We start from the raw sequence: 10812 nt of genomic DNA on the forward strand, positions 1-10812 counted from the left end.
CAGAATTGCACATATTTCAAGTCTTCCATATTCACTTTACTCACAAATAGGAGTTATGTTGCACTCTCCGTATTTAAACTTAACTTTTAACCACCTACTTTCCTTCCACCACTGTGAAATCCATGGAAAGGAATTTAATCCACATAGTAATCTTCACTTGCAGTGTGAATTGCGTGTGTGCCCAAAAAACTTGTCTGCAGCCATGATTGCAGGCAGTGCTTATAGGCGCTGCTTGAAGCTAAATGCTAACGTGAGCTAACTGCTCACAATGACAAACCGCTAATGTTTGACAGACTAGCGTTCAAGCTGTAATACATTAGCATGATGGCAAACCTTTCAAAAATAATCAAAAATAAATCTATTTTGCTTTGCATATCAGTAGGATTCATTATCTGGGGACCATGAATGTCTGCACAAAATCGTGTGCCAATCCACCGAGAAGATGTTGAGATATTTATTTTTAAGTGAACACTTTGACCTGCTGCTGTGGCTCTAGAGGAAAAGTCAGGGGATCCCTTAAATCCTGAGGATTCATCCTCTGAGGACCATGAATGTCTGCGCACATTTTTGCGACAACAGATCCAGTGGTTGTTGAGATATTTCTATTTAGACCAAAGTGGCTGACAAACCAAGCAACTGCAAACTTGCTTGCTAGTGTATTCAATAGGTTATTATACACACACACACACACACACACACACACACACACACACACACACACACACACGCACGTACGCAACAGTGGTACTCTGTCCATAAGCAAACACACCTGCAGAAACACACACATTATATATTCCATTGCCCTACCTGTTGAACAACAACACAGAGCTGGAACACAACAAGCACACTGTACTTTGAACTGTATACATTGCTTTTGGCCGTGAGTCAGTATAATTCATGTTTTCCCTGTTAACCTGTGTCAAACAGCCGTCTGTCCTCTCAATTTTACATTAATTCGCCTTTTCCTTTCTTCTCCTTCCCTCAATAACACACCTTCTCCTCGCCCATCATGTCCACTTCCCTCCTGGCCCCTCCCTCTTTTGATACTTGCCTCCCTCCACGCCTCCACTCCGGCTTCTCCCTCCTTCCTCTTCTTCTCCTCTCCCGTCTTTTTCTAGCACCAAGGACAGCAGGATGGAGGACAGGGTGTGGACTGTGTGCCTTCTTGTCATCCTGACACTGGGATGGACTGAAGCTCAGAGTCAGAGCAACTTCTCCAGGTCAGTGAGAGATTTTAGATATATCTAAGGTATGTGTGCCAACTCAATGGCTATCAATGTCTCTCTTGTGCATTTGTTTTCTGGCTTGTGCACATGTGGCACGCCGTTTCCAGGCCCACATCTGTCGAGATTAAATACTGTGTGTGATTTTTTTCCCCCTCTCCCGGTTGTAGTATTATGATTATAGAAAGCACAGTCGAAATAGAAGGTTGCAGAGTTAAGAAGATGTGGTTGGCGTCCCGTAAACATGCAACACGGCAGCGTGCTGCGACAGATGTAGTGATTTAACTGGCCCAATGTATAAAATCTGACTTTCATCTTCTAAATCCAGAGTAGTGGCTAAGGAAATGTTGAATTTAATTTTTGGAAATGCTCGTGGAGCCTGTTATTTGCACTGCCGTCGCTCTGCTTCCACACACATATGGGGAGTAAATTGAACATGAGAGACAAACAAATGCCTGTGGGCTGTCCAGCTCCAGAGGGTCACAAGGGAGGGACGCCACTGTTTGTTTGTTTTTGGCCAAATGTGGCCTTACAGTACCCAAGACACACAACGTGGGCCTGAAGATTATGACAGAAAAAGAAAAAGTGACCACAGCAATTATAATGGTGATTCATTTTGGCTTCATTTTCTCCAAAAAAACAAGCACAAAACGACAAAAATTGAGGCACGGGAACCAAGTTTGCTGATCAGAGAGGCGACGAGCTGACAAGAGCAGCCAACATCTAAATGAACGAGTCTGCTGCCAAATTAAAAGTTGAGGCTTGCCCTGCTTTGATCTGTGTTTTCACCAAACTCCCCGTGTGTTAGCGGGCTATGTTGAAAAGCTCAAAGTAAATACCTGTTACGTCTACCGACGACTTTCTTGTGGCGCAGTCAGCGTGTGGAGAAAGCTCACGTTACATATACAGTGTATTGACAGTCTACTGGCTTAAGAGTTCATTGGGAACCTCCCCATCAGAGCACAGAGACAGACTGTGCCACTGTGGTTTTCAGCGTGTGTGTAGTAGTGTGTGCGTGCGCTCTACCTCAATACTCTCAGTAAAGCTGTGTTTTCTCCCAGTGCAGTGCAGAAATGTTAAATGGAGTTGATGGCGGTTGTGGGATTCTCCTTTTTTAGGCCCATCTTCCACTGTGGAGGTCACCTGGTCACAGACTCCGGCATCGTGGCCAGTGAAGGATTCCCCAGTCCCTACAAACCCAACAGCAAATGCACCTGGTACATCACTGTGAGTCACTTTCAAAATCAAAAAAAGTGGAGTTTGGGGTCACCTTCAATGAACCAAAATGAAGTGAACACACCTGTGTCGGTGTGCAATAACAGGATAATGGGAAAATATTGCGTCGTCATCACAAAGGTTCAGCCAACCAACTCTAAATATGTTAGTTTTACCAGCAGGATTTGTGATATGAATTCAATGTTCCGGTTCTACTGGTCATACCAGCACAAGTAAGGCTGTAGTAATAAAACCCTTGAATTAATTGAACTGAGCAAGATTGCATTTCATTCAACTTTTCATTTGTAAAATAATAAATGTCCTATTGTTTCTTTCATAAATTATAGTGTTGCTTTAAAATGCTTTTTTTTTCCTTCATGCCTCCAGAGATTAAACAACTCTTGAGTCATTTGTGGGTTGTTTATATTCTCAAGGTTTCCTACATGTATTAAAAATGTTGAACTATATGTTCAACATTTTGAACATAAAAAAAAAAAAAGTTCACCTGAGGCTAAAACTGCTGAATCTTTTTCCTCGCAGTCTTTCCTCAAAGCATCACTTGTCGCCCCCTCCAGGTCCCAGAGGGTCACGTGGTGATGCTGTCTTTCCGCCTCTTCGACATGGAGGCTGACCCCACCTGTCGTTACGACTACCTGGACGTCTACAACGGTCACACCCGCTTGGTGCAGAAGATGGGTCGGTTCTGTGGGACGTTCCGGCCCGGCGCCATCATCGCCACCTCCAACACCATGATGCTAGACATGGTGTCAGACGAGGGCACTGGAGGACGAGGCTTCCTTGCTTCCTTCAGTGCAGGGAAGCCCCACATGGAAGGTGGGGGATGAGTAATCCCACAAACATAGAAAGATCCACAAACAACGAGATGAAATCTAGTGGTTTTCTGGTGATTGATGGCAGCTCCGTGGTCGTCTCAGCTGGTGTTCTTACAGATCTTTATTGTCTGGAAAACTATATTGTGGTTTGTTTATGCTCAGAAAGAGTGACACAATCATCGGCCAGGTTTATGAAAACAATTCAGGATACCCCCCAAAAAGAATCACAAATTACATCATTGAGCTAAAAACTGTTTACAGATGCACCTGCAGCATATACACATATACGCTAAACACTCTACAAAGTCACGACTGTTTGCTGTCCTGGCTCCTCAATGGTGGAATGAGCTCCCCATTGACATCAGGACAGCAGAAAGCCTCTACATTGTCCGTCGCAAACTAAAAACACATATTGTTCGATTACACCTTGAATAAGGAAGGTATAGCACCTAAATGGCCCTTACTGATAGCACTTTGTGGTTTAACTTTATTGAAGAAATTGTACTTTCTTGATTCTTGTTCTGAGTTTGTACTCGTGGTTGAATGCACTTATTGTAAGTCGCTTTGGATAAAAGCGTCAGCTAAATGAAATGTAATGCAATACATGCTTGAATACAGTATCACAAAGTATCAAAAAAAACACATCCTCTCCTTATTTTAAAAAGGTTAAAGTCTGGTGTATGAGCATTTATTCTTTTTTATTCCCATAGAGCACCAGTTCTGTGGAGGACGTCTGACTAAAGCGCAGGGCTCCGTGAAGACGCCCAACTGGCCCAACTCTAATTACCCAGCAGGCATCAGCTGCTCCTGGCACATCTCTGTAGAACCAAACAATGTAAGCCAAATGTTTTGCATTTTGTATTTCTCACTAGATGTGTATAAAACATCCCCTTTTAAAGAGTGTCATTTCAGAATGTTAAAATGAATCTAATGAATTCAAGTCAGTTAATTTAGTTATTTAAAATGGTATCACCAAAAAGAAGACATTCAAATTGTATAAATTCTCCTGCAGTGATACCCTGACATTAGTGTTCTTCAGATGGCGGCACAGTTTGGTGAGTAGTAATGTGATGCAAGAATCAGCGCTAATGTTGGCACGCAAGGCTAAGTAGCTAGGCTAGTTAGCCTCTACTTCACAGTACGACGACAGTTCCTCACAGATGCTGAATGTTGTTAAAGAGCAAACGTCTTAAATCACTAATTTTCGGTAATTTAGAGCATGATGGGTTCTCCCAAATGTTGAGTGTTTTAAAAAGGACAAAAGATTGGGTAAATAGAAAAAAAGGGTGATCGTTTTTTAAGTAGAAAAATATCAAAATATTAGCATTATATTTTAGATTGACTTAAACACAACATACCTTAGCCTAAGGCTAGTTAATGCAGGAGGAGAAGGAGAAATTAAAATAGCAGTTATGGGGCCTGTCACAAGGAAATGTCAAACCTCCGGTCCCTGATGTAGCGTACGTGTGTGTGTGTGTGTGTGAGTGTGTGAAAGGCTTCATTGAGTTGCCTGAAGGTGTGCTCGCATGAGCCAAAAGATTGAGAGTAAGGAAAGAGGGAAGGAAGCGAGAGTGAGGGAGAGAGTAAATGCCCTTCTGTATTCCAGAAGTCTGGCCCTTCTCCTCCACCAGCACCACTACCTACTGTACTGTATGTCTGCACTGTGCTGGATTCATGAAAGCTAGTCGGGAATATACCAGCTACATAATTCATTCCCGGTCATAAATGTCATAGTTTGTACTGGCATGTTCTGTGTGTTCTCTTCCACAAGGTGATCGAGGTGAAGTTTGTGAAGCTGGACTTGGAGCCCGACACGTACTGTCGCTACGACTATGTGGCCTTGTTTAACGGGGGAGAGAGGGATAACTCACGGCGGATTGGGAAATTCTGCGGAGACAAGTCACCGGGGTGAGATTGCTGATCAGAAATGGGGAATAAAAGGACAATGGCTTGCAGCTGAGCTCTGCCCTTTGCTAATCCTCCTCCTGTCCTTTTTCCTCTCTGGTTTCGTCACCCTTTACGTAGAGTAATAGTGACAAATGGGAACGAGCTCCTTGTCCAGTTCGTCTCCGACCTCAGCGTGACCTCAGATGGCTTCATGGCCCACTATAACAGTGTGCCCCGCGGGTCTCGGACGGCCACGGCCGGGGGAGACTTCATCTACGGGCCTCAGACGACCTCAATTCCACAAAGAACAGTCGTGAAGCCAAGCAGACCCGCCAATCCAACCCCCAAACCAAGGCCTGGCCCTAAAACCATCCCAAAACCAGCCAAAAAACCACTGGTGAAGATACCACTGAAACCTCCACCACGCAAACCTATTGTCAAGCCCACGGCTAAACCCAAAACAGCTAAACCCAAACCAGCTAAACCAGCTAAACCCACACCCAAAGCACCTGTTAAAAAACCCTTACGTAAACCTGGATTTAAACCTAGAGCTAAACCTACACCTAAACCTAAGATTATTAAGACGCTCAAACCAAGCATCAAGGTTAAACCCACACGTAAGCCTGCACTGAAGACCAAACCCACCTTGAAACCTGGCGTCAAACCAGTAAAGCCAGTAAAGCCAACCTCTAAGAGCGGAGTTAAACCAACAGCCAAACCGAAGATTAAGCCTAAAATAACACTTAAGCCTGGAGTAAGCAAGACGGTCACAAAGAAGCCTTTTGTGAGCAAAAAACGTGAGTGGAAGTAACTGATTTTTAAGTTAACAATCTGCACTTTGCTTTAATGTGTGGATACATACAAAACTGAATCGAGCAGCAATTCAATGCGCTTATCACGTGTTTCTTGCCATGTGCGTCTTCTTTAGCTTTACCTCTGAACCCACTGTGCACACAAGCCTGTAAGAGGACAGGAACTCTCCAGTCTAGCTTCTGCCCTCAGGACTTTGGTGAGTCACGTCAGCTACCCTCTGGTCTTCAGAAAACTTCTGTACATTAAATATGAATTTCTTCACAAAAATTGGTGCATCATTTGTAAAAGAAATACTATGTAAACCCTGTTCTTATATTCCTCTCTCTTTCAGTGATTACGGGTAAGATTACGTCTTTGACCACTGGTCCGAGGGGCTCAGCGACAGTTGAGGTGTCCCTCATCAAGGCCTATAAGGCGGGTAGACTGACCATCACCAAGTCAGGGCCCATCATGTTGGTCACACTGAACTCCACCTGCAAGAGATGCCCCGGGCTAATCAAAGGTACACACACACACACACACACACACACACACACACACACACACACACACACACACACACACACACACACACACACACACACAATATTTGTACTGACTGAAATGTGTCCAACTGTGAAGTACTGATAGTTGACATTAATACCTGACTTCATAGATGCAATATCTTACAATTTTAGTAATAACACTAAACGTTAATCAGAAATGAACCAATTACCAATTCTTTAAAATAAATATATATATATATATATATATATATATATATATATATATATATATATATATATATATATATATATATATATAATCTTCAGTATTAAAAAGGTAAGAATAAAAGAAAATGGTGCTATTTCAAATAGCAGCAGTACATATCAAATTTAACCCTCTGGCTTCATTTTTGCAAATGAACTACAAAATAGCACAAACTCATTGTATGCAGACGATGTGATTCTTTATTTCACCAATATATCCCAGTCATTAAAAGCAGAAATAAAAGAATATAGTTAAGTGTTTGATTACAAATTGAATTTGGGACTTTGTTTGATTCCTCATAATGACTATTACAGAAAGAGTTTATTATTTCAATGTGTGTCCATTAACTTAATCCATGACCCGGTATTTGACAAATTCTAACAATTTATTGTTCTTGTTCAGGCCGAAACTACGTGTTGATGGGAAAAGTCGACACTCAAGGCAACGGCCTTCTGAGCCCGTCCAGCTTCAGTCTTCTCTACCAGCCCGTCCACGCCAAAGCACTGGCCAACCTCCTGCGCAAGCCGTGCTGACATTTAAGCCCCGCCCACCAACGGATGATGGACAACCGGCTATCTCTCTGAAAACATGTACCTTAACAAAAAGAGTGAAAATATTATCCAAGCCTAATTTTTTTACGCAATGCAATGCTGTCGTGGATGTTATTTTAAAAAAAAGAGTAACCTCAGATCATTAAGTATTATATTTTGTATTTTGTATGTAAATTATAACAATTCTGTGATAAAAGATTTACAACATGTGATTCGGGTGCTGACATACCGTACACTGGGCGACGAGAATGAGGAGCAGGTTAGCAGGTGAGCAGGTGAGCAGGTGGGTGTGGGGATCATAGGTGAAACACTTGGTGATCTTGTACTATTTGCACATATTCAATGTAGGTGATGGCATACACTTGCCACATGGAAAACTGCAATAGGTACAAAAAAAAGGGCAAATTGCACTCCCTTTATGGGAATGTTTGCGCTGTAATATAATTTGTGCAATATCCTTTGTGATTCGGACCTTGAGATGGGGCACATAGTGGTTGCAAGTGATGTGCAATTAATGCTGTTGTTCATGTGTGCAAAAATGAATTAGTTTGAGGTTGCCAGTTTAAAAGTCCTCCACTTGCAGGAGGCTAAGCAAAGGTGGACTATTTATATTCTAACCATTTTTTCTTCTTTTAATTTAATGTTACTTGGTAGGGACGAATACAAATACATAGAGAATTGAAGAACAATTCTCCAATTAAATGTTTCGCAGCAGGGTTCCTATGCCCGTCCCCAGAAGGGTCTTTATAATAATAATAAAAATACAAAATTAAAATATATTTAACTAATTTATAAAAAAATATAAAAGTCACATTTTCTTTGCTCAGACATTTTACATTTAGCTCAGGTGCCTCCCATCATCTTTGCAATGTTTTGACACCTTAATTGGAGTCACCTGTGATAAATTCAGTGGAGTGGACATTATTTGGAAAGGAACACACATAGAGCAAAGACTTTATTACCAAAATTCAAGCATTTTACATAGTAAAATACAGTTGTTAAAAGTTTTTAGAGTAAAACATAACATATCAAGTGTTATACTGTATTCTCTAGAACTATTTCTGGGATAAAAGAGGCATTAAAAATAAAGCCAGTGATGCTGGTGCTTGAGGTGATTTAAGGATCTCTTTTTCCACAGTAAAAAAACATTGTGCATGATGAATTTATATCATGTTTCCTGTCATTACATCCAGCAACAACTCTATGTGTGTTGTTTGTTATCATTGAACCACCAACAAACAGCAGCTAATGAAAATAATCAACCCCAGCATGATGTAGGACAGGTTGGTGGTCCAGAAAGCAAACAAGTAGAGCGTCTTGTTGCAGTAGGGATCCATGCTGGATCCTGTCTTGTTGTAGTAGGGATCCGTGCTGGATCCTGTCTTGTTGTAGTAGGGATCCATGCTGGATCCTGTCTTGTTGTAGTTGGGTTCATAGATGGAGTAAATCCACACATTGCCTAGAGAAAAATAAGCCAAAGATAATCTACATTCCACAGAAGTGAAAACATGTTCTGTAGTGTTGAGACCACCTGGTTCAAAATCCACTCTTCTTTTAGCTCTACTTTGGTCTCCACCAATTCCAGAGAGAAATATCTAGAACTTTAGCTAAATGCGCCACTATGTTCAGAAGCTAGTCGATAGCCTTGTTGTTTGGCGGTAGGCAGGTAGCGCAGAATGGGTTGTTTGGCCTGAAAAGGCTTGTTCTGAAATAACGCTGATGAGAGTTAACTACCTAATTAGCAGATCACAAAACCAACGCAATACGCTGAAAGATGCTAGAACACCGTTGTTTATATAAAAATACTACTTACAACAGCTATTCAGAATACATTCAGCTCACAGTTACCGTGAGCATTTCTATCTAAAGTAGCTTTCATTCATTTTTCAGTCACTCCTCAACAGATTATTATTTCCTTATAAACTTGTATCATCCATCATGTCAGTGGACACTACACGAGCATTTCAGGCTAAAACACACACGTTTATAGCAAATAGTTATACAGTTTGATCTTGCGGAAAAGATCACAAAACAATACAAAAAAGAGCTAAAAGAAGCGAAAAAAGCTGCAAGCAACACCTTTTCACATTACTCAGTCATTTGACTGATAATGGAGTTTTAAACCAACTGTGTTTGTGCATTGATTGTGCATTTGTTAGACTACACCGCTCCGTTCTTTCAGCTTACCAGCGATGAACCAGCAGAAGATGAAGAGATACACGAAGCAGGTCCAGATCTTGCTGTAAATCCCGAGGCTGGCATAGCAGGACAGGGCGACGAGCACATTCATCAGCAGGGAGACGACTCCCATGACCAGCAGATAGATGGGGATGTAGGGCTGCCTCGGGCAATCATTTATGTACACTGCGCCTGTATCACACAGGCTGTATCACTTCACCTGCCTCGTCTACTTCCTTTTATTGGCAGTAATTACAATCCACCAAAAAATATTACTTCAAAATTTGCTTTCAATTCACTTACCGATTATAAGGAATATGACACCCATAATACCCTGGGTACATTCTGAGGGAAGACAGGGCAGGATGTGTTATACATGTGTTGAGGTTAATATGGACACAAAGGTGCGTGCTTTTCCACACTTCTATTCTCACCTAGTGTTGCCCCTGGAGGTTTAGTAGGTCTGAAGATGCGTCCGTCGCTCTCTGCCATTGTGTGTTGTGATAAAGCTAAGCGGCAGGGGTCAAAGGGAAGAGAGAGAGACACACACAAACTCACTGTAGCCTTTCCAAACAATAAATGGTACGATTTATGATGCTGCAAGTCTTTTAACTGCAAGAAAAGTAACAGCAAGAATACAGTAGTTTGCATGCAATCTAATATAATGACAAAACAAGCTCAACATAGAAAAGGGATTTACATATTTTTTTTCCAGCTGAAAATCAATGAAACAAATATAGCAAAACAAGTATTTATGTTGAAAAAACAATAAGGCAGGCAGTGATAAAACAGTGATAAATGAATCAGATATGTCAGTTCATACCTCTTCGTGAGTATGGGTATCTCCTCGGTGTCTCTCCTCCCTGACGGCCAGAGTGCTGTGAACTCTGAAGGTTAGAGATGGTTCACTTGAGGTGTGGAAGACTTCACAGGAAGTTGCCAGTCTCAACTTCCTGCTTCAGCCTATCTTTTATCTTGATGCTTGTACTCAGTTCCCTTTTGTTAATGAGAGGCAGAAGTCATGCAGTAAACTCCAATGCATCAGCATTAATCTTTAGATTATGTCTTCACAAATCAGTCCTTTTTTATTTGGTCTTGTCCAACAACTTAAATGTTTTTGGATAGGGTACCTCAACAGAATTTGGCTTTCCATTTTCTTTAAATATCTCCTTTAGCCATAAAAGTATAAATATAAAGGAGGATTTGACTTAAATAAGCTCAACTTTTATCATAACTTTTTTGTTTCTTGCAATTAAAATTAGTTGAGTTAAAGCCCCCCAGGGAGATAATATGTGATATGAAGAAATATATCATGTTCTCTCTCTGTGTCTCCAGGAAAAGTATATATCCAAATATATAGTT

The 10812-nt window shown here is 41.3% G+C and overlaps 2 protein-coding genes across 2 annotated transcripts; one reads left to right on the top strand and one right to left on the bottom strand.

Moving 5' to 3' along the window:
* Positions 1–1133: 1133 nt before the first annotated feature.
* On the top strand, positions 1134–7440 carry pcolceb (procollagen C-endopeptidase enhancer b). The gene is made up of 9 exons (XM_079214638.1): positions 1134–1220; positions 2342–2450; positions 3014–3272; positions 3982–4106; positions 5043–5179; positions 5297–5955; positions 6087–6167; positions 6303–6473; positions 7124–7440. The coding sequence occupies exons 1-9, from the start codon at positions 1135–1137 to the stop codon at positions 7252–7254; spliced, it is 1758 nt and encodes a 585-aa protein (XP_079070764.1). The 5' UTR covers position 1134; the 3' UTR covers positions 7255–7440.
* A 1052-nt stretch (positions 7441–8492) lies between these two features.
* On the bottom strand, positions 8493–9942 carry LOC306733907 (uncharacterized protein; the record flags this gene model as incomplete). The annotated part of the gene is made up of 4 exons (XM_079215218.1): positions 8493–8731; positions 9460–9636; positions 9754–9795; positions 9885–9942. 4 exons carry the CDS (start codon positions 9940–9942, stop codon positions 8493–8495), a joined length of 516 nt encoding a protein of 171 aa, XP_079071344.1.
* Between the last annotated feature and the right edge of the window lie 870 nt (positions 9943–10812).

This window comes from Taurulus bubalis (assembly GCF_910589615.1).
Source record: "Taurulus bubalis genome assembly, chromosome: 3".
Classification (NCBI taxonomy): Eukaryota; Metazoa; Chordata; class Actinopteri; order Perciformes; family Cottidae; genus Taurulus; species Taurulus bubalis.

What these genes read in the sequence shown, in the direction of transcription:
- pcolceb (XM_079214638.1), top strand. Translation starts at nt 1,135, where the DNA reads ATGGAGGACAGGGTGTGGACTGTGTGCCTTCTTGTCATCCTGACACTG. An exon ending in AGGGAAGCCCCACATGGAAG is followed by an intron (nt 3,273 to 3,981) that starts GTGGGGGATGAG and finishes TTATTCCCATAG; the next exon opens with AGCACCAGTTCTGTGGAGGA. An exon ending in ATGCCCCGGGCTAATCAAAG is followed by an intron (nt 6,474 to 7,123) that starts GTACACACACAC and finishes GTTCTTGTTCAG; the next exon opens with GCCGAAACTACGTGTTGATG.